The following is a 24797-nucleotide window of genomic DNA, read 5'->3' on the forward strand; positions in this document are numbered from 1 at the left end:
AATCCGCAAGGCATTCTTTGATAAATTTCCCCTCGAAAAATGTCTTGCTGTGTTTTGTTTCACGACATTGTGAGCCAGCTAGTCTTGATGAGATCATATAATTTTACACATGGAGCTTGGTCCTTGCTGTTTCAGAAATTTTCTTCTGTCTTGATCAGATTCCAATCTGAGCTTTAGATTTTACGGTTGCGGTTTTCGGTTTTCAAATCAGCTGTCAACATGTATTTTTCGGCATGTTTTGACTCAAAGTGACGGCTCAAATTATAATCCCTAAACACAGCAACTTGCTGACTAAACAGAGCCTCGTCTGAGACTTAACTGAGTCCATGTCTTGTTAAATATTTTGCATTTAATGTCAACTTTTTCAATTTTTAGCACTAATCTTTGCCTCTTAGCTAACGCTAGCTGACAGATGTAGCTAGCACCAAAACCTGTAAACTGGTTACAAACCACGAGATAGCATTATTTGACTGTGATTGGTAAAATTATATTGAATGCTGTTTTGTGGAACACATAGAACCTTTCAGTGGGCCTTAATTTGCCCAGGTCTGTTCAGGGCTAGCACCAGGAGACGGAGTACACCTTCAAAATGTCTGCTTTGTAAAAGGTTTGTGAGGATTTTTGTTGACATTTTCAAGGCACTCACTGTTTATTGACCCATTTAAACTAATAATTTAGCAATTTTTTACCATTTTACGAAATCGCAGCGGTTACTTTGACCAATATTTTTTAGTCTGGATTTGACAATGGTGACGATACTGTTCCTGTCCTACTATTCAAAGCAGGACTAGTGTGCTCCTGCTCGAGACTGGATGGAGGCTCCTCCTCTTTCAGTCTTAGATCTGCACCTCTGCCAAGATCCTGGTGCTTCCTTAATCAGTTTCAGCGTACAAAAATACTTTTTTTCTTTTCCTTCCTTCTATTCCTTTTGTTTCCCTTCCTCCCTCCTGCTCTCCATGTTTCTTTCTCTACCCCTACAACTCCTCCTTTTCTGTACTTGCTCCCTCTTATCCTCTCTTTCTCCACATCTCTATCCTTTCTTTCACTCCTACTTCTCCTCCTTCCCATTGTCCTTTTCTTTCTCATTCTGTCTTCATCGCTGTCTCTGCCGTCTGCGTCTGTCTGGCAGCCTGTACCTCCCTGGTGGGAAGATGAATGTGTTGAGGGCAGCAGGGTGGCGCCGTTGGCCTGGCAGTCTGGCCCTCTATTGGTCGTTGGGCCTGGCACCGCTGGGTAACTGTAAATGCTGCAGGATTAATGGAGGATGCACACTGGTGCCCATTGTTGACCGTCTGCTTGCCGCTGCCCCATGCAATCTGCCACTGAGACTTTGAGCCACATTAGCCCCCAGCAGGATAAGGGAAGGTTCAGGCCTCTGTCCGCCACATCACCTCATTTCTCATGTGATGTTAGTCTGGCTGTAGTTTAGACTGTTCTGACTGTCCCCTGCCGGCTTTCCCACATACTTGTATATCTGTATCTGGCTTGCCCGTTCAGGTACAGAGAATTCGCTATCAGCACATATTTATTGTAATATGAGTCTGTTTTTCCATTTCAGCATGGGCTGATTTTTATTTTCCATTTTATTATACTCTTTTAGTACTCTTTTCTTCAGCTCGCCTTAAGCCAACGGTGATATAAAAATCAGCTAACATCCACAAATGAACTGACAGAGAGTCCACACATGCTGTTCTTCTGTTGTACATTCTGAAATGGCGGCCGGAAGATGGACTTACAGAAGGCAGCTGTCCTGTAACGGGTGCAACTAGGGAGTCAGACTCAGGGCAGTCTGGGATCCGAACCCCGGTGCTGGGGTTTAAGTTAGCGGAGGGTCTGTTGGCTTACCTGACTCTGCCACATGGATTGATTCTTATGATTCTCATTGTCTTAGCATATCCATTTAGGAAGTCTTGTTTGGAGATCTTTTGGGAAGGGGCGAAAATACTGGTTGCTGATTGGATAAACCATCTGTCTATCAGGAGGCAAAGCTAAGAAAGTAAATCAATCATCAATCAATCAATTCAATAAATCAACATGTCATATTTGTATATATTTGTTTGTGTAACGTGAATTTACGGATCAAAGGCCCAATTTCAGGAGCCCGGTCCTTATTCAACAGAAGGATCACAGAGAAAAAAGAGTTAGTGAGCAGCTTGCTCCATAGCTGCTCATGTCATCCGTGGAAGCCTCCATGTTGTTTACACTGAACAGTCACTTATCGTTGCAACACAAGCCGCCTTAAAACCAACACCGATTGGTTTGGTCGTTTGGAAAACTTCTCAGAGTGATCTGCGAGTAAAATACAATAGGATGGTCTCGCAAGGCTATCTGCGGGTTGCCGGCCATAGTTGTCGGCTGCTGCAGAGTGTGTAGTGGAGGCAAATCATATGTGGACTCTTTTCCCCTGGTCACAAACACTGACTGTGAAATAGAATTATTAGCAAATGCTAGTTTGCTAGCTGATTTACCAAAATACTGTCTTGAGTGGATAACGTCCGCTAATTCATCCAGATTCCCGGGGCTAAATCACTTCATCAGCTAACGTTATAAAGCATGCAACACCAGATCCAAGCAGCATAGCTAAGTTACAGCTAGCTGGCTAACATTAGTTTGCCTGCTTATGTTAGCTCACGGAAACCTAGGCTGGCTGTGGTTTGGCTGCGCAGCATGAATCAACCGTCGGTTGCTTTGTGGCGTTGGCTGGTGGAGAGATTTGCAAACCGCAAGCTAGCGTTGTTGAAAATATGATTGTTAGTATTTTTTCAGCAATATACCAACATTATGCTGGTCAATATGTTTAGTCTCACTGTTTTGGTCAGTACTCGCTCGTGGCTGTAGAGTGTGTGAGCAGGTGGGAGAGTGCAATAGGGTGCTAACTAACGGCCACTGGTGTCGCTAATAACAAGGTTTTTCTGAAAGGTGCATAGAGAACCTTTAAAGATTAAAGACTGTTGTAATAAGGGTAATGTAGTGATGTTTGACTACTGTGGTGCTTTCAGATAGTAAATCTGTGTCCCAAACCCAGACTTCCAGCCTACCTCAGAGACCAGTGTAACCTGCAGACATCCCCAGGAAACTGAGCATTTAGCCAGACAGAGCTCACCTAGCCCATTTGTCTGCCAGCACTCTGATTCAGTGGTGAACTTGGAGTTGAACTAAAAGGAGGAAGGTCTTTGCCTTCCTGCCACTTCCTTTGTCTGGCAGCTGAAAAGTGTGAGAGGCTGATGGATGGGAGTTGTATTAAAGCTGGGGGTTTGGAGACAGCCACAGGGAACCTGAGGAGGGGGACAGAGATGGTCAAACAGATTACAATATGTGGAGAAGGGAGAGGGAGTAGAAGGAGGGGGGAATTCAGCCGCTGAGTAGTCCATGTCTGGACCAAGCTGCATTCTGTCACACGCACAGACACGCTCAGTCATTGAACTTCCTTCCTACTGATACTGAGATATGTGAGTGATGGAAGGTATTGGCTAACACACACACACACACACACACACACACACACACACACACACAAACACACACACACACACACACACACACACACACACACATCAACCCTGTTGTGTTAACCTCTGACCTGTCTGTGGCCTGGAATCTTAACAATACACAGAGACTTCACCTTGGATTTGACCCCAGTGTTTTGTCTGGACTTAATGGGTTTGCAGATTCAAGAGTAATGGAGGCGGTGTGTTGTTGACACTCACAGATATGCCAAACTCATGTTTCATGTGTCCTGGGAGATAGGTGCAGCTCCACTTCCATACTGACAGATCTCCAGCCGTCCTTTCCTGGTGCGGACCAATCACAACTGTTTATCTAATGTGGGACGGGTTTAAGACGATGACTGACAGCGTCAGCGTCCATTCAGCGCATTTCCTGAGGCTCATGAAACTCAGATCAAACTGTCAAACTATAGTCGACAGCTCTGATCAGATACGAAAAGATATTTTGTTACTGTATTGACTATTTCAAGAATAAAGACGTCCTCTCTCTTGTGGATCGTGTCACATCAGTTTCAGGAGTGTTGTTCTCCAGTGCAGTCATATCATAGCTATAATTTAAGTTATAAATGTAATTGTTTTGAATCTGGACTTTTTAGTAGGTCGGTAGAGGATTGTTTTTTCCCAATATCCTGGAGTCCAGAATAATATAGCTTCCATCGTCAGTAAAAAAAGCGCACATTAATAAGTGTGATTCCCTGCTGTTTCTCCGTTCTGTCTCTGCTTCATCTGTCGGTCTAAAAAGACTCTCTGATATTAAAGGTTTTTCTTTTGCTCAACTCCCTCAGATGCTTCAGTAAATCAAATAATATAGACAATTACTAAATAGATATATCACAGTTAAGTATGTTGAATGTCTTAAATTCAACATATTAAAAATTTGATTAGCAAGCGTACTTCAATGATAATTTCACAAGAGAAGCAGAGTATTATTAGATTATTCAGTGTGTCAGTGATGGAGGTATAGCATTGTGTTATTTAAATTCCATAATTTTGGAATAATGATATTAAGAAAAAACAAATAGTTATCAATGCATCATATTAGTTTCTCATTCTCACGCCCCAACGTGGGCAGAGGAATTATATTTTTGCAGTGTCCATCCATCGCATTCTTGTGAACATGATATCTCAAGAACCCCTGAAAGGGATTTTCTTCAAATTTGACACAAACGTACACTATGGACCGTTTGGATGTAAATTGCAAAACGCACTGGTTGGCACTACTAGTTTTAGTAACTTACTGTCTGCTGTGATCATATCTGACTGGAAACAAATGCAGTCTGATCTTTCGAAAACAGGCTCAAAGTCTTTTTGGGTCCTCAAATCAATTGTTTTTAATGTGAATGCAAGACTCAAGAGCAATGTTATCGCCGTACACAAGCACCTATTTTCAGGGCTCGGCGGCTGCACCCAGGGTTAAACAAAGTTCAACTTTTGAAACAAAGTAGCACCTGACCAATGCAGCATGTGTACTGCCTCTAAGTGGTCTCTGATGTGCTGGTTGCGACAGAAACTGAGTGGTCATTGGCTCACTTCAGATCTGCTCCAGTTCTTTGGTTAACAGTGAGCACAACATGTGTTGTTGTTGTTTGTTGATATATTTCTTTGTGGTCGGTGGCTACGGCTGCTAATTAATGTAGGTGTTGGAGCCTATTAATTCTTTGTATTAATTATTAGGAAAATGGTATATGGTAATGGCATAAAATAAAGATAATGATAACAATTTAGAATGTGTAATGTACATGAACTACTATTTATTATGATTGTTTTTGTTGTTTATGGCTCTCCTCCTTCTAGTCAGGCCATCCTCCTCCTGTGATTAAGGAGAGATGACAGCTGGTTTGCTGGGCAGCTTTTTGTGTTGAAGGAGTGAGGAGTGAAACAGTTTATCAACCGCTAAATTACGTTTTTAATTTGCTTATGGTTTGAAGTCAACCGGAGGATATTTCTGTTTATGTAAATAAATGCGAAATCCTTTTTGTTGAAACAAGAAACATCTCCGCGAGTGCTTTTTATTTAGTGAGTCGTAGACCTCCTCCTTAGAAACTACTCTGACGACTTTTGAACTTTTTTGTATGCAAGAGTAGCCATGACAAGTTGATAAACTTCACCGAAGACTTGAAGGAAAGTGGAGAGTCGACGGATCAAGCCGATCACTCGCCGACAGATGAAGAAAGCAGCCGGCCGGCCGTGAGTAAAATCAGCTGATCAACTTTATGAATGAATGCGCCGCGGCGCTACCGGCGCTACCTGCGCTACAATGAAACAATCGATCATTATGGTAAGCAAAGTTGTGGATTGTGGATGTGGACTGTAATGAAACAGGAACGTTGTTCAAGGATAAACTGAACGTAAATTTAAGGAATTTGTGTGGTTTTTTGTAATGATGTGTGAGACATCGGAGATCGCAGCTGAGGACATGTTGAAATCGCGCATTGCTTCGCGCAGAGGCAGACTGGGCGCATGCACGAGGAAGATAAATGAAATAAAGGCTTTGATGACTGATGTTGGAAATGTTGATAAAGTCAATGACACATTTGAAGCGTTTAAAGGAGCTGTGGATGAATTTAAAAATGCTCACAAATCTGTGCAAGAGCTCTTATCCGAGAAGGAAAAGTAAAATGATTACTATGACTGGTATGAACCCAGAATATGGAAACATGGAAAAGAGAAATTGCACAATCAAAGGTTGAACCACTGGACAGCATATCGAATGTCTCACACAAATCAAAGTCTTCCACTTCTATTGGATCATCAGTCTCCAGATCCTCCTCAGTCTCCTCCGAATTAAAAATGGCCAAAGCAGAACAGGGTGCTGCAATGGCTCGAGCTGCTGATTTGAAAGAAAAACACACCTTGCAACTGGAGGAAACAAAACTGAAATCAAAAATGGAACAAATGGAGTTGGAAGCAGACATTGCAGCCTCAACTGCTAGAATAAAAATTCTACAAAGTGATGAGGTGGATCAGGAAGCTCCAGGTGATGTCATGAACGAGTATTATGACTCACACCATTAACCAGAAACAATGGAGAGCAATGTGGAATTTGTGCAGTTAGGTGCAGTACCCAAAACCCCACTTCACCAAACCATCTTGATTCTCCACAGACCTCCACCTACAAGGGGTACCAACACACCAGAAAATAAACCCCAAAACAAGAATTTAACTGAAAAACACAAAACCGAAACTGCAAATCATAATCGCACCGTAACTCATGCTGCACAAGATAACTTGGATGTGGTTATTCTAAGACAAAATGACATAGCAGAACTCATTGTCTCACAGCAAAACTTGTCTAGGTTACCAGCAAGGGAGATTTCTGTGTTTGATGGTAACCCATTGGCATATCAATCCTTTATCCATGCATTTGAACACTTGATTGAAGACAAGACTAAAAATAATCAGGACAGACTCTACTATCTTGAGCAGTTTACCTCTGGTTTACCAAGAGACCTGGTTCGCAGCTGTTTGCATATGGATGAGAGAAGAGGCTATAGTGAAGCAAGACATCTCTTAAAAGAGCACTTTGGGAATGAAATTAAGGTTTCTGGAGCTTACCTGGAAAAGGCCTTGCACTGGACAGCGATTAAAGCTGAGGATGGGAAAATGCTGCATGCATATGCAATGTATTTGAGAGGATGTTGTAACATAATGCAAGATTTACAGTATTTAGAGGAACTTGAAATCCCATCAAACCTAAGGCTAATGGCATCCAAACTACCCTATAAACTCCGGGAAAGATGGCGAACCACAGCTTATGAGACACAACAGAAAACTGGCAGGAGGATCAGATTTCAGCACCTTGTGGACTTTGTGGAAAAACATGCAAAGACACCATAGACTACAAAAAAGTCTATCCCAAGAAGCAAAGTGAACTAAAATCAATAAGAGGCAAAAACAGCAGCTTTGCTACTTCAGTGGCGGTGAATACAGAGAAAGCGGGATGCGCTGTAAAACAATCATCTATTCCAAAACAACCACTTCAGACCACACCCTGTCCTATCATTCCTTCCTGCGGATTCTGCCAAGAGAAACACGCCCTGATCGACTGTTCACAATTCCAAACACAGTCACATGACAACAAGGTTGAATTCTTAAGAAGCCATGGATACTGCTTTGGTTGCCTACTTAAAGGTAATCTAAGCAAAAATTGTAAAAGAAGATTAATGTGTCAAGTTTGTCAAATGAAACATCCTACTGTACTTCATATTCAAAGTGCAAAAGGCCCAAAACAGGAAAATCAACCAAAAGCCACTGCTGAGACAGAAGATACCGCCATATGCAGTGCTCTTGTTTCAGCAGGTGATGTAACTGGGGCCGGCAGCACAGCAACGTTTTGCACAGAAAATCTAATGAACCTGCTGAATGTGAAAGGACGCAAAACCGAGATACTTTTGCAAACAATGGGACAGGAAAAGCCTGCAGGGACCTATGAGGTCAGAGGACTGGAGGTGGGAGACTTGGAAGGCTGCACATATCTTGACCTTCCGAAAGTTTACACACAGAGCAAAATCCCTGTCTCAACAGAAAATATAATCACAGAAGCTGATTTGAAGAAGTGGCCTTATCTCAGTGGCATCCAGTTAAAAGAAATTGAGGCAGACATTGAACTCATCATTGGGACTGATGTTCCTCGAGCAATGGAGCCATGGCAAATAATAAACAGTCATGATAATGGACCATATGCTGTCCAAACCTTACTGGGATGGGTGGTAACTGGACCCCTCAGTGTTGATAGTGCTGCAGGACATGATGGGCCCATTGCAGTGTCAAGTAACAGAATCTCTGTTGCTGAGTTGAAGGATCTACTCATCAGATAGTATAACCAGGATTTCTCTGAAAACATGTATGAGGAGAAAATTGAGATGTCAGTTGAGGATAAACATTTTATGGAGATTGCTTCCAAATCAGCATTTCTTAAAGATGGCCACTATCATTTACCATTGCCTTTCCGGGATAAAGACAAGATCATGCCTGACAACTATGATATAGTAAAGGAACGCACACTGCACCTTGTGAAAAAATTTAGGAAGGATAAGAAGTATGCTGAGGAATACACCTCCTTCATGGAAGACATTCTCAAAAAGGGTTATGCAGAAAAGGTTCCACCCCAGCAGCTTTGCAGAGAGGATGAACGGGTCTGGTACATCCCGCATCATGGTGTCTACCACAAGCGAAAGCTCAAACTGAGGGTGGTGTATGACTGTACATCCTCATTTCAAGGAACATCTCTGAACAAGGAGCTCCTCCAAGGTCCAGACCTAGCAAACACCCTCATTGGAGTTCTATTAAGGTTTCGTCAAGAACAAATTGCCGTGATGGCAGACATTGAGGCAATGTTTTATCAAGTACATGTTGTTGAAACGGACAGAGACTTCCTGAGGTTTTTGTGGTGGCCAGAGGGTGATATCAGCAAACCGCTTGAAGTTTACAGGATGAAAGTTCACCTCTTCGGTGCTGTATCATCCCCGAGTATTGCTAATTTTGCCCTGCGTCAAACTGCTGATGACAACCAGAAGCATTACTCTGATAAAGTTATGAAAACCATCAAAACTAACTTTTACGTGGATGATTGTCTCCGATCAGTGGCAACAGTGGACCAGGCTATAAAACTTGTCAAAGATCTCACTGAAGCCTGTGGCCAGGGAGGCTTCACACTGACAAAATGGGTCAGCAATAACTATGAGGTGTTAGCAAGCATTCCTGAGCATCACAGAGCAAAGGCAGTCAAGGAACTGGACCTGGATAAAGAAAAGCTGAAAGAACAAATCACAGTTGAGCCTGCACTTGGAATCCACTGGAACACCCACAGTGACACCTTCAGCTTTAAAGTAACTGTCAGAAGCCGGCCTGCTACCAGGAGAGGTATACTCTCCACAGTTAGTTCAGTTTATGACCCGTTAGGTTTTCTCTCTCCTTTCATCCTGAAGGCCAAACAACTACTCCAAGAGCTCTGCAAAGCCAGGAACGGATGGGATCAAATTATTCCACAGGAATTTGCAACACCCTGGCAGAGATGGATCGGGGAGTTAAATCAGTTGCGTGGGTTTCAAGTAGCAAGATGCATAAAGTCTGAGAACTTTGACCCTGTGGAGACTGCTGAGCTGCATCACTTCTGCGATGCAAGTGAGTCGGGTTATGGTACCGTAAGCTATCTTAGATTAATGAATCAGCAAGGCAAAATCAATATTTCCTTCATATTTGGAAAAGCCAGAGTCTCATCTCTCAAGCAGATTACCATACCCAGGCTTGAACTCACTGCAGCAACACTGGCTGTAAAAGTGGATCGGATGCTGAGGAAGGAGTTGGATTTACCACTCACAGATTCAACTTTCTGGACAGATAGTACATCTGTATTAAAATATATCCACAATCAAACAAGGAGATTTCATACATTTGTATCCAATAGAGTTGCAGTGATCCATGATCTCTCCCGCACTAGCCAGTGGAGATACATAAATTCAAGAGACAATCCAGCCGATGATGCATCATGAGGGTTGCATGTAGAATCTTACTTGAGATCAAGATGGCGGAGAGGACCCGAATACCTGGGCAGAGAGAAAAATAGCAGCAACCAGGAGAAATATCAGCAAATGACCCTGAGGTGAAAAAGGAGGTCACAGTTAACAGTGTGAGAATTGAAAACCAACATCCGATAGGCACATTAATCAAGTATCACTCATCATGGAACCGACTTCAGAGGTCTGTAGCCTGGATACTGAAGGTGAAAAAACTACTTCAACTGCTAAGTCAGATAAGAAAGGGTCAGACACACGTGTCTTCGGAGACGAAGAGAAAAGTGAAAGATGAGCGCGGGACACAAAACCTATCAGTGGAGGATATGGAAGAGGCAGAGAGGGCAATCGTTTGTTTTGAACAAAGACGCTACTTCAGCCATGAATTTACTTGCCTGGAACACGGCAAAACCCTCAGTTCAAGAAGCACCATCCGCAAACTGGATCCAATTTTTGATAATGGCATCTTGAGAGTAGGAGGTAGAATAAACAAAAGTGCAATGCCAGTGCACCAGAAGAATCCAATTATTCTCCCTAAAGGTGCTCACATATCTAACCTCATCCTACAACATATCCATCATCAAGTTGGGCACTCAGGAAGAAGCCATATGCTTTCCAGGCTAGGTCAAAGGTTTTGGCTCCCTCATGCAAACTCCTTAGCCAGGAAAATCATCAGGAACTGTGTATTTTGCAGGCGCATGCAGGCAAGACCTGGTGAACAGAAAATGGCAGATCTTCCTGAGGATTGATTGTATCCAAACCTACCTACCTTTAGTCATGTTGGCATTGACTACTTTGGTCCCATTGAAGTGAAGAGGGGCTGCACTCAGGTAAAACAGTGGGGGGTCATCTTCACCTGCCTGGTGAGTCGAGCTATCCACCTGGAAATGGCAAACTTCCTAACGACAGATTCATGCTTAAATGCTATTCGCAGATTCATCTGCAGAAGAGGATCAGTCTTAAGTATCAGGACTGACTGTGGAACAAACTTTGTTGGAGCCCAAAGGGAACTACAGGAAACTTTGAAAGAGCTGAATCATCAGAAGATTCAAAGCACCCTTCTAATAGAGGGAATAAAGTGGATTTTTAACCTTCCTTTTGGAGCCCACCACTGCGGAGTCGGGGAAAGACTGATCAGACTAGTCAAAAAGATCCTTACATCTGTTCTAAAACAGCAAACACTGGACGATGAAACCCTATCAACAGCGCTGTGTGAGGTAAAAGCCATCCTGAATAACCGACCAATAACTACAGTGTCAAGTGACCCCAATGACCTGGAACCACTAACCCTAAACCATTTGCTTCAGCTGAAGGCGAAAACAACTATGCCACCAGGGGTTTTTGAAAAAAAGGATCATTATTCAAGGAAGAGATGGAGGCAAGCACAGTATCTTGCAGATCTCTTCTGGAGACGTTGGACAAAAGAGTATCTTCCACTCATGCAAGAAAGGAGCAAGTGGAACAGCATAAAAAGGAACCTGAGTCCTGGAGATCTGGTCATTATTGTTGACAACACAGCACCAATACATTTCCAGATGCCAAGGGTTTCATGAGGAGCGTTTTGGTTAAAACCAAAAGCAGTGTGATTCAACGACCAATAGATAAGCTCTGTCTTCTAATGGAGGCAGCCGTATGAATGGAGGGAGGCCGTGAATTTCCAGCCTTCACTATGGACTGATTCAGATATTCTGACATAATTATGAACTTTGATAAGACAGAAAGTCATCATCAAGTAACTGAATGGACTTTGAGTTTAAGTAGCATAATTTATTTTCGATTGTGTAACTGCTTTATTTTGGCTCCTTTTGAACCTTATTTATGTAATTGTTTTGCTAAAGCCAACAATTAGGGGCCAGAATGTTGGAGCCTATTAATTCTTTGTGTAGGAGCCATATCAAATGTGCTTTGTCTGTGTAATTTTACCCCGTGCCACTAGGGGGCGTCGTGGTTCAGTTGACCTCAGGTCAGCAGAGTGAGACCTTTTTTATCTGATTGAACCTGATCACAGGTGCTGTTGATTTCAAGGGAGCAAACAGTTTTTCGACTGTGCTCGTGTGCTCTTGTGCTCGTGTGCTCTTGTGCTCGTGTGCTCGTGTGTTTATGTATATGTATACTTTAGTGAGGAATTCGATTTATTATTTGTTACATGCATTTTGAGTTAAAATTATTGCGGCTGTGTGTTATAAAAGGAAAATAAACCAGCAAATAAACTGAACGCTTTTCGTTTTTGCGGCATAAGGAGCGCGCTGGGCGCACGTCGGAAACTTATAAAGCAAATCAACAGCCAGTACTACTAAGATTAGGGCTTAGTCAGTACATTTAGGTCGAAAAACTGCTTCGATTGGGAGAACGTTCACCAAGAGGACGCGACTTCATTGACTTCATCAACGATTCTCGTCTTCTTTGGAAACCACGGATGTGAGGTGGGCAAATGTTTGGAGATGCCGATCGCTAACGGAGCTGGAGCCTAGCGGAGTGAGCCAGCGACAGCATCATCTCACCGGGTCATCATTCATCAAAGCCGGCCAACGCACGATTGGGGTATGTGTGGATCAGCGCTGATTTTATGAATGGCCATGGTAATTTGTGTGCACACATTCGCGTAAACCCAATGCATTGGTAGCAGACTCGCAACCGACTAAAAATAACTTTCTCGTCGAGACGAGTCGTTTGCGCAACACAAACTATTTTGCGGACTAATAAAACCAACTGACTTTGTGTCGTCATTATGGCTGAAGAGGGAACAGGCCAACTGGGCCTTGAGACTGAACTTGCGGGTGCAGAGGTAAAATCTGTAACCGAAAAACGTGTGGGTAAATTAACACTTAAAGCTATGTTGGAAAAAATAAGCATTTTAGAAAAGGAAAGAAAGTCTAACTTTGGTAAACTGTCTAAAGTAAAACAATCTATTCTTAAATTCATGGGTGACAAAGAACATGTGAATAAGGTTGAAAATGAGTTAACCGTTTTTAATGAGTTGTGTAACACAACACAGCAGGTGCATTCGTCTTTATTGGGTTTATTGCCTGCTGAGGAAGTAAGCAAACATGAAATATGGTATCAAGCTAAAATGTTGAATGTAAAGGAGTTTCTTGTGGGTACAAATCAATGGTTGTCTGACATTACTGCTCGTACAGCTACTAAAGTGGGTGATGATCATGATGATGAGGTTAATGATGATTTGCTGGGTCAAACTGAACAATCTCAAACTGTCCAAAGTGAAAATGAAATTGGACCAACAGAAGCACACACGGTTGTTGACAACACTTTTAAGGAACATGAAAGGGATGATCCTCAAACTGCTGATGCCAATGATGGAAATGGAAATGGAGCTGCTGTTGAAAAGGATGAGGAGGAAGAGGAGGAGGATCAGATTGGACCTCAAGACAGCATTTCAAATGTGCAGTCAAGGCACCATGGCTCAAACAGATCGTCAAGCAGCAGATCGTCCACTTCATCAGCCAGACGCAGGGCAGAGGCGGAACAGGCCGCACTCTTGGCCCGAGCTGCTGCTTTAAAGGCTAAACATGCTTTGGAGGAGCAGGAACTTCTCTTGAGGAGAAAAAGGGAGAAGCTTGAGCTGGACACTGAGATAGCTGCAACAGCTGCTAAGCTAGCAGTGCTACAGATGGGAAGCAGCATCCATTCAAGGCAATCTGATGGAATGGCTTCCTACTTCAGAAAAGGGGCTAGATCTAAGCTCACCTCTCTCAATCCACAGGCCTCAATATGTGTAGCTCCACCCGCACAGCAGCATGAAGCTTTACCACAACAACGCAATGCTTCACCATCGGTAATGCCAACTAGCATGCCAAATTTGGGAAAAAATCAAGTTGCCGTTTCAGCATCTTTGTCCACGCATTTTGCATCACAACCACAGCCAACTGTCAGTCATGGCTCTCAACTGCCTCACTTGCAATCAATGCCAACATTCAGTCAAAGCTTTCTACCCACTCAAGGCCAACAAGTGCAGCAACCTCTGCAAAACCAAAATCAGACAGCAGATCTTTACAATCTGCTGCAACAACAGAATGACATAACGGCTCTCCTTGTTCAAATGCAAACATCACATCTGCTGCCGCGCAGAGAAATTCCAACTTATGATGGAGACCCTTTGCAGTTCAACACATTTATGAGGGCATTTGAGCACTGCGTGGAAGCAAAGACTGGCTGTAAAGGAGACTGTTTGTATTATCTCGAACAATTCACTAGGGGGCAGCCTAGAGATATTGTACGCAGCTGCCTTCACATGACTGCAGACAAAGGATTTGCTGTCGCTAAAAAGTTACTAAAGGAGCACTTTGGAAATGAGTTCAAAATAACAGCGGCCTACATGGAAAAGGTCACAGGATGGCCAAGCATCAAAGCTGAAGACACCAAAGCGCTCACAGCTTATGGGCTTTTCCTCCGTGAGTGTTCCAACGCTATGGAAGATCTTCAATACTTGGAGGAACTTAACATGCCAGCGAACATGAAGATTCTTAGTCAGAAGCTTCCTTATAAACTAAGGGACAAGTGGAGAGCAAAGGCATGTGACGTACTGGAGAAAACTTGTCGAAGGGCACGATTCTCAGACCTTGTCAAGTTCATTGAGCGCCAGGTCAGAATCATTTCAGATCCGGTCTTTGGTGACATACAGGACACTTCACCTGTTCTCAAAGGAGCTACAAAAGTGAGCAAGATACAGGTGAAGCCACAGCTGAGAAGAAACAGCTTTGCAACACAGGTGTTCATCGAGGATGGATGTAAAGCAGACACTCACAAGAATGAGGATGGATGCAGCAGACCAGATGGTGACCAGAGGGAAAAGGCTCTCAGCAAAGTGACCACCTTCACTAAAACTACTTCTAGCCACTGCCAGTATTGTGCTGCTGGTGGTCATGTTTTAGATCAATGTTTTAAACTGGGAAGAAAACCACACAGGGAGAAACTGGACTATCTAAAGGAGAAAGGTCTGTGTTTCAGTTGTTTGTGCACAGGACACTTGAGCAGGAATTGCGACAGGCGCATCACTTGCAAAAAGTGCAACCAAACGCACCCCAGTGTTTTGCACATTGAAGAGAAAGAAAGGGTTTCTTCGAAGGATGAGAAGAATAGTGAGCGGTCAAAAACATCTGAGAGCTGCACAACATCCTCCGCTTGTGGTCTTACAGGGGCTGGCCACTGCAATGGAGTTCTTCCCATCTTGCCTGTTAAGGTGAAGTGCGCAAAGGGAAACAGGGTTATTGAAACCTACGCTTTTCTGGATCCAGGGAGTACAGGAACATTCTGCACCAGGAAGCTTGTTGACAGGTTGAACATGGAAGGACGCAAATTCAAAATTCATATCCGCACCTTGGGCCATAACAACTCAATAGAAAGTTCTGCAGTTGACAGTCTGGAGATTTCCGGATTGTCTGGTGAAAGCTTCTACCCACTTCCCAAAGTGTTTACCCAGAAAGAAATGCCCGTCTCTACAGCCAACATAATCAGTGAAAGGGAGCTGAGAAAATGGCGTTATTTAGACAACGTAAACATTCCACACATAAACGCTGACGTGGATCTGTTAATTGGCACAAACGCCTCCAAGTTGATGGAGCCTTGGGAGGTCATTAACAGTCGTGAAAATGGACCCTACGCGATCAGAACCCTACTGGGATGGGTAATAAATGGCCCGTTACGGGGAAGTGACGACTGTGGAAGTGACCATCCTTCATTTTATGCAAATAGAATTGCCATTGACCATATTGCAGAACTGTTAATTAGCCAATATAACTATGACTTCAATGACAGAGCTTCTGCAGAACAGGAAGAAATGTCAAGAGAAGAAAAGAAGTTTATGGAGATAATGGAAAGCTCTGCTCAGCTCCAGAACGGACACTACACATTTCAATTGCCTTTCGAAGAGAAAGATGTTTTGATGCCGAACAACCTCAGGGTTGCCGTGCAACGTGCCCGTGGTCTGAAAAGAAAACTTCAGAAAGATGTAAACTTTCATGAGGAGTACAGAAACTTTCTTACTGATGTCATTAGCAATGGCTACGCCGAAGAAGTGCCGCAGCATCAGTTAGAAGCACCAACAGGGAAGGTGTGGTATATCCCGCACCACGGTGTGTACCATCCAAGGAAGAGGAAAGTTGTCTCTGAATCTGTGACTGATTCTAAAGGGCATGTGGTCAATAATGTAAATGCAAAGAAAATGGCACCAAATGGCAACAAAAAGAAAAAGAAGAAGAAGAAGAAGAAAACCATTGATGATGAAACCACAGAAGCGATGGATGGAGCGAGTGTAACAAAAAAGGAAACTTCTGCCAAAATGAAAGTTTCTGAGAATGAAGTGAAGTCAGAAACACCAGAGGGAGAGACTGCTGAGGTCGAAGAGGTCAAGCTGAAAAAGAAGAAAAAAAAGGAAGCCAGTGCTGAAGAAGGTGGAAATGATTCGGGAATGCCTAAGATCAAAGGCAACAACGAAATTAGCAAAGCATCGTCGAACAAAAAGGTGGAGAAAGAGGATATGCCCAACAAGAAAAAAGACACAAAGAGTGAGATTGTGATTGTAGAACAAGCGGAGATGGGGCTAAAGAAAAAAGGAACTAAACAAAAGGGTAGAAAAGCCTCTGTGGAGGTCAGCGAAGTAGAGGAGACGGAGCCGAAGAAGAAGAAGAAGATTAAAGAGGAGGTGGAAGACGAACAGGAGTCACCCCATGTTGACGTGGTCTTCCTGTCAGAGAAAACTGGAAACCTTCCCTGATAAAAGAGGTCTAGTACGTGTGGTTCGTTTAAAAACCAAGACAAATATCATTGAACGACCCATAACTAAAATATGCTTGCTTAATGAAGCTAAGGAATAATTGGTTCCCATTTAAAAATGAGCTTTATATACACATATATATTTAAATTTTTATTTATTTATTTTTTGGCTCATCATGGCTCATTTAAAATTGTTGGTGTAATTGCTCGGGCAGATGCAATTAGGGGCTGGTGTGTAGGAGCCATATCAAATGTGCTTTGTCTGTGTAATTTTACCCCGTGCCACTAGGGGGCGGTGTGGTTCAGTTGACCTCAGGTCAGCAGAGTGAGACCTTTTTTATCTGATTGAACCTGATCACAGGTGCTGTTGATTTCGAGGGAGCAAACAGTTTTTCGACTGTGCTCGTGTGCTCGTGTGCTCTTGTGCTCGTGTGCTCTTGTGCTCGTGTGCTCGTGTGTTTATGTATATGTATACTTTAGTGAGGAATTCGATTTATTATTTGTTACATGCATTTTGAGTTAAAATTATTGCGGCTGTGTGTTATAAAAGGAAAATAAACCAGCAAATAAACTGAACGCTTTTCGTTTTTGCGGCATAAGGAGCGCGCTGGGCGCACGTCGGAAACTTATAAAGCAAATCAACAGCCAGTACTACTAAGATTAGGGCTTAGTCAGTACACTTTGTATTAATTATTAGGAAAATGGTATATGGTAATGGCATAAAATAATGATAATGATAACAATTTAGAATGTGTAATGTACATGAACTACTATTTATTATGATTGTTTTGTTGTTTATGGCGCTCCTCCTTCTAATCAGGCCATCCTCCTCCCGTGATTAAGGAGAGAGGACAGCTGGTTTGCTGGGCGGTTTTTTGTGTTGAAGGAGTGAGGAGTGAAACAGTTTATCAACCGCTAAATTCCGTTTTTTATTTGCTTATGGTTTGAAGTCAACCGGAGGATATTTCTGTTTATGTAAATAAATGCGAAACCCTTTTTGTTGAAACAAGAAACATCTCCGCGAGTGCTTTTTATTTAGTGAGTCCTAGACCTCCTCCTCAGAAACTACTCTTGACGACTTTTGAACTTTTTTGTATACAAGAGTAGCCATGACAGTAGGTCAAAATGCTGTTGTCTTACATATGTACACTGCAGGCCTACACAGCATATTTACAACATGAAGGCTTGGTGTTACTCACTCTTATTGATGTTATCTCTTTTGTCCTTCCTGTGTCACTCACAACCTCCAGGCAGGTGCACATTGTGCATCCCTCCTGGGAGATAGTGTTAGATTAGGACTCACTTATTTTACAGCTGTCCCATGACTTGATTTCAAAGAGGCACTTAAAAGATGTTACTTCAGCTACGATATTACTTCATTCACAAAGTCAACCACAAATAGGGCAGGCTGTGGTAGTCCAGATCCCAGACACATCGATGGTAGCTGGGGCAGTGACTTTAATGATCCTCTGACTTTTACTTTAATATCTTTAATATCTAATCGTCTACAGTGTCTCAACATCTTGGTGGATTGGCACCAACAACTATTGTTTGAATTGTCATTGATATCTCTACAGATATAATACAGACAGTGTATTCTATTAGTACCGTCATTTTATAAAAAAAGGTTGAACAAATTGCAACATAAGAAAACTCAACTGATTTTGTTTCCTCAATATTTCCTTAGTCAGGGAAACAAATGCCCGAAGAATACCTATAGGGGAAAGTTTCTAAAAGACCAAAATATACCCCATGCATTCAACTATTCATTATTTTTCAGTTATCACCATGAAAACTACTGAGTTGTTTACTTACATCAAGACAAACAAAAAATGTATTACAATTTTTTGAAATTGTTTGTTGACATGGGCAAACGGGGCATAATCTAATTACGTACAGTATGTGCTAATTTTCGTAAATACCACAACGGATCTAAACATTATATATATCGTGTATAACCACGTGAAAATGTTCTGTTGTATCTTTTTGACATATAACAGTAAAATACTTCATGTTAAGGTGTGAATGAACCCATTTAGTCGACCCATGAGCATCAATAAATGGAGCAGGAAGAAGGACTTTAAAGCAGGGACTTGGGTCACTGCTGGATTTCACTCCTTTAGATGACTGAGAACTATAAATATAACTTGAACAAGATACAAAATTACACAATGAACATAGAAATGATTTTAGCTCCTTTTGTCTTCTGCATTCTCCTGTTTTCTCCTGTTCTTCCCTCAGACTCATCCCCCAGAAACAGTCCCATGGACCCAGACCCAAACCCCATCTCTGCAAAAATCATTAATAAAGGCTGATTAATATATAATAATAATCATTCAGAAAGGCTGGTTTAAAGTCCTTCATTCATGCCTCCAGGCTTAAAATGACTGGACTATATTGGCTGTGGCTACGTGTCTTGTAGCACCACCATGAGGTTGGTCTTTTGTGACATGTCACAACAACCTTTGGATGGATTACCATAGAATTTGGTACCGAGATTCATGTTCCCCACGGGGTGAATTGTGATTGGTAGCTGTTAACTTTTCATCTAGCAAATGTAGCAACATCTGTCTCACATCCGTGATCTGTGCTGTGAACATGGCCCTTTTTTTGTTCTGTTGTTTTGCAGGAGCAGCCCTCATCCATATATCACTGCGCTGGAGAACCGAGCGGACTGCTGGCCAGCTCTGCTGCTGGAGATTGATGACTTCATTCAGAGGGCTGCTGATAGGTTAGAATGGCTGCCACACAGGCCTTGAACCCTCCATCCAATCACTCCCTCTATCTCTGCATGACATTTAACGCCATCTGTGGCAAGCACCCCATCCCAAGTAGCTCATCACACCACTGTCAGCTAATATTATGCACTAATGACACACACAAGCTTAACATCCAGCTTATTGACATAGTACACCAGAGGCTATAAAACCAGTTCAGAAAAAACCCACCTCATGGTACCAATCACACCATCAGATCCAGATTCAGAATCCCTTATTAATTCCAAATAGGAAATTCATTTTACAGTCAATCCCGTCCACGAAAGTAAATAAAATAAACAGATACATAACTTACAACATCAATCAAACATCACCATTAACATTATCAACAAGCCAGTGACAAGTGCACAGATCCGCAGGTTATGTTTAGTAGCCTGATAGCTGAAGGAATAAACCAATTGGCGTAGAGCTGGCCTAATGGCATGGTTGAAATTTCACTGAAAAGTGCACGGTCAGGTTGAGTTATTATTTTTTTGTTTTTATTATTTATTATTATATAATTATTTATCTGTGGGACCTCTGGACTCTATTGTTGCAGAAATGAGCCAGCCTACATCACCATGCTGGCCCCCTTCCTGCGGTACCTGTACTGTGAACCTCAGAGGCAACCCCAGCACACCACCCTGCGGCACAGTCTCCTCCGGGTGCTGCTGCCCATACATCCAGGAACTGGTTCAGTCCTCCAGAACAAGGACCAGGAACACACCTCCCCAGTGTCTGACAGCCTGCTGCACTGCCTCTGTCAGCTGGTGCCACACATGCAGGTGACACACTCATTAGATTAGAGAGCATTTAATAATCAATGAGAGGACAACATTAATAACCACCTCAAATAAATTGATTTATATTCAAGGTCATTCCAATAAAACTATAATGTTAAAGCAAAGTGTTTTTAAACCATCTATGTAGCTTTTTAAAGAAAGTATAACAAATGAAAATCATGATCTCATAAAGAGATTTGTTCAATGCAGTATAGAGTTTTGGTTGCTACAGCCTTACTTGGTCTGCTTTGAGGAGTAGCTTATGGTGGCCAATATGTTAAGCTAACTGTAATTAGATGTAACTGGTGTAACTGACATTACTGTAAGTTCAATAATGTTATGATGACTTTGCTCTACTCCTGCTAATGTTGCACTGCCTGTTAGTAGGGTACAGATGGAAATATTTTGTATTTATTTACAACCCTCTTTCCAAAAGACACTGTCTAAAAAAAATACAAGTAGAAACAGAATGTGATGATTTGTAAAACATTGAAATCCAATATATAATTGAAAATAGCACAAAGACAACATTTCAGTTGAAAGTGAAACATGAATGCCCATTTATATTTTGATGCTGTTGACAGATGTTTACCACTCTTCTTTTAACAACACTCTGTAAGCGAACTGAGGAGACCATCTGCAGTCATTTTGAAAGTTGAATATTTTCCCATTTTTTCTTGATGTAGGATTTCAGCTGTTTAACAGTTCAAGGTCTCCTTTGTCATATTTTACAACAGTAAAAGGAAAGGTAGACAAAGTACACTTTGCCAGATTTGTTTCCTTCTGCTTTTGGTCTTCTTTCACTTACCCTCAGTCCAGTCACCTCATGATGCTGATTTAAAAGAAGAGAATCCTGTGAGATGAAGGGAAATGTGCTTATTATGTAATGTCCTTCGTAGTAACAGGGTCCATTGTTTACAGCAAGTACCATGGTCCTACTTTAAATTAAATTCTGTTTTTATTCATACAGTGGTGTATGAATCCAACCATAATAATACATTTTATTAAAATAGCACTTTTAAAGGTACTAAAAGACACTTCACATATAAAGACACAAAATAAAAACAACAAAGTGAAAATTACAGGTTTGAATCGCACATTAAAAGCTGTTCTGAAGAGGTAAGTTTTGGTAAGTGATTTGAATGTTGTGAGGTTGGTGCAGTCACGAATGTGTTTGGGAGTTCCAGAGGGAGGGGGTGGCGATGAAGAAGGCTCCGTCACCCCAGGTAGTTTACTCAGTTGAAGGATTTAAAGTTATTTTCTTAGTAGAGGCTGGCTCATTCAACTTTGTGTAATATTAAATAAACAGACATATTGTAAACACAAACATTTATTAACAAATTAATAAATGCAACAAGCAAAACACGATAAACTAACTAAAGCCAACAGCAAATGTGTGTGTGTGTGTGTGTGTGTGTGTGTGTGTGTGTGTGTGTGTGTGTGTGTGTGTGTGTGTGTGTGTGTGTGTGTGTGTGTGTGTGTGTGTGTGTGTGTGTGTGTGTGTGTGTGTGTGTGTGTGTGTGTGTGTGTGTGTGTGTGTGTGTGTGTGTGTGTGTGTGTGTGTGCGCGCGCGTGCGCGTGCGTGCTCGCGCGTGCGTGCGTGTAAGGGCGCACTCACACTGTCCTTCCGTACCGTGCCCAAACAGGTTTTACGGGTAAAGCCTAGTTCGTTTGACCAGTGTGAGTGCAAACGCTCCGCGCCTAGCTGCGGCCAGCTGGCTGTCCACGGCCCGTTTGAGAGAGGTGGGCTTTTGTAAAGCGTGTTTGATCATGTATGAGCAAGAGCGTGCGCACGTGTACGAGCACGTGGCCTACGGCAGCTCTGACGTCATTTTATGTGCGCCTGTTCGGACATAGAAGAAAGAAAAAAAAGACGGACCATGCGCGGACATTTTACAACAACAACAATGGTGGCGAAAGGTTCACGTTGGTGTGATGCGGAGGTGGAGTGTTTACTGCAGATTTGGTTGGATGAAAATATTTAAAAACAGTTGGACAAGACGCACGAAAACTCTGGGAAGATTTGTAAACAAAGCGAAGCATCGCGATGACGTCATTTTATGTGCGCCTGTTTGGACATGTATAAAAAATGTAAAAAAAGACGGACCATGCGCAGACATTTAAAACAATGGCGGCGAAGGTTCATGTTGGTGTGATGCGGAGGTGGAGTGTTCGCTGCAGATTTGGTCGGATGAAAATATTCAAAAACAGTCGGACGAGACGCACAAAAACTCCAAGGTCTATGAAAAGATTTGTAAACAAAGCTATGCATCGTGATGACGTCAATCAATGCCTGTGACGTGTTACAGCGTGATGACGTATGGATAGGCAAGAAGCATTTGCGCGAGGCCCAGGCAGTGTGAGTACAAACGGGCTGGCCAGCGGGGGGAGAGGGAGGGGGGGGGCAAGTACCCTAAAGCCCAGGGCACGTACGGGCGGACAGTGTGAGTACGCCCTTAGACACACAAAAGCCAGCAGGCCGAAGGCCTCAGAAGTTATAATTCTGGTTATAACAAAGTTACAGTTCTATGCTTGGAATGGCTATGCTTGCATGGCTAGCCTTTGTCTGTGACCATGCGTTCAGGGACAAAGGCTACCAGGCTTTTGGGCCTAGTCTTTTCCTTTGTTTGATCAGGCTGAGGCCTTCTCATAATCAAAATGAAAGTTCACATTAATCCAGAAATGAACAATCATCTTTGGGATTCCTGTTGCACCTACACTGTCGAGTAAAATAAAGTTGATTCGAATCCATGATTTAATTTCAGTGAGGCAGGTGATCAGAGTGGAGTAAGTTGCAAAGGTGATAGATTTGGTGGAGATGTACAGCTGGATGTCGTTGGCATAGCAGTGGAAGTGGAGGATGACGTATGATATTGCCATGGGGGAGCATGTACAGGATGAACAGGAGAGGACCAAGCACCGTACCCTGGGGGACGCCATTGGACAGAGGAGCGGGGGAGCAGGAGGGTTTGTTGTGTGTGTATTGTGAGGTCAAGGAGGATGAGAATGTTGAGGTTACCAGAGTCTGAGAAGAGGAGGATGTCTTTGATGGTTTTAAGGAGGGCTGTTTCTGCTCTGTTCTGTGAGTGAAAAACGGATTGGTGTGGTTATACAAACAAATCGTTGGCGATGAGCTGGGCTTTGAGCTGAGAGTGGACAACACGTTCCAGTACTTTTGACAGACAGGGGAGATTGGATTGGCCGGAAAGGATTCATGTTGTCATCTAGTTTTTATTGAAAATCTTGTAGATACTCTCCCTGGCCCTTCTCTCTATGAAGTTCCACAGTGTCTCCTAGCAACAAGTCGTCTTGCGAGATTCCGCCATCTTTCTATATCTTATAATCTACACTTATACAGCCTGGTAGGTTGCTGCTGAGCTTCAGGGCTGTAGGGCTGTCACTCAATACTGGACCATTTTCAAAATTGTTATTGCCAAGAGTCACAAAAACAGTTTAAAAAAAAACTAAACTTCCCCTTTAATGGTATCTGTAAATTTGTCTATATCATGAAAAAACTATGCCCCCTTAAAGCCTCCATGTGTAGGTTTGAATATGTCCGATTAGAGACACCCTGGAATTCAGCATTAACATTGTCTTTTAATTAATGAAGATTATTTTTTGACAGTTATGAAATAGGACAGACAGGAAATGGGGTGAGAGAGAGAGGGGGAGACATGCAGCAAAGGGCGTCAGGTCGGAGTCGAACCCATGGCTGCTGCCTCAAGGACCTTCAGCCTATTTACATGGGGTGACTCCCCTAACCACTGAGCCACCAGCTGCCCCAGCAGTGACATTTTTACATGAACAATTTGTATGCCACCATTACACAGTAAATCTCTGCAGAGTACTGCTAAATGGATGACAGCAGCTTTCATGAAATCTCACATGTGCAGCAGTTTTATTTCACTCAAGTTAAATTTATCTTTCAACAATATGTTGTGAGTGAAAATGCAGTGTAGTGCTTGGTGGAGGAAGAAATCCAAGCATTAAGAGGGATGTTTGTTCTCTCTGTGTTGGCAGGTGGACAGTGTGGAGGCGGTGCTGGAGTTGTGTGGATTCATAGACGCTCTGCTTCAGGGTCTCGTCCCGGCCTCTGAGGAGCGCTGGAGGTCTGAGAAAGTCGGGCTGCTCCTGCAGCTGCTTTGCGCATGTCAGCGCTGCTGCAGGTTAAACGGAGACTGCCGCCCTCTTCTCAACTTATTACAGCAGCTCCTGCCTTCCTGTCAACAGGTTACACAGCAGTTTCACTTTTCTTATGATTAGGCACTATAAACCAATTTAATTGAATTAAAAATGTATATTATTATTTTCTCTGAACTCAGTATCTCACACACATTACATTATGTGGATCCACATTATTTGTGTGCCTTTATTGTTTATGTCTATAGGAGCTGCCATTGGATGAGCTGTTGATGGGCGTGGCCATGCTCCTGCTTGAGGTTTCTTCAGCTCAGCAGACCAGCTTGCTCAGTCTGGGTAAAAAAACATCTTAACTGTCTTATTAGGCAGCTA

The 24797-nt window shown here is 42.7% G+C and overlaps 1 protein-coding gene across 1 annotated transcript in view; it reads left to right on the forward strand.

The window, feature by feature from the left end:
- focad (focadhesin) overlaps positions 1–24797 on the forward strand; it is a 113701-nt gene that overhangs the window by 33540 nt on the left and 55364 nt on the right. Inside the window, exons 6-9 of the mRNA XM_083937438.1 lie at positions 19377–19478; positions 20063–20288; positions 24306–24515; positions 24674–24761. Coding sequence (XP_083793564.1) covers positions 19377–19478; positions 20063–20288; positions 24306–24515; positions 24674–24761 — 626 coding nt within the window. The remainder of the gene's footprint in view (positions 1–19376; positions 19479–20062; positions 20289–24305; positions 24516–24673; positions 24762–24797) is intronic.

Source organism: Echiichthys vipera (genome assembly GCF_963691815.1).
Source record: "Echiichthys vipera genome assembly, chromosome: 22".
NCBI lineage: Eukaryota > Metazoa > Chordata > Actinopteri > Perciformes > Trachinidae > Echiichthys > Echiichthys vipera.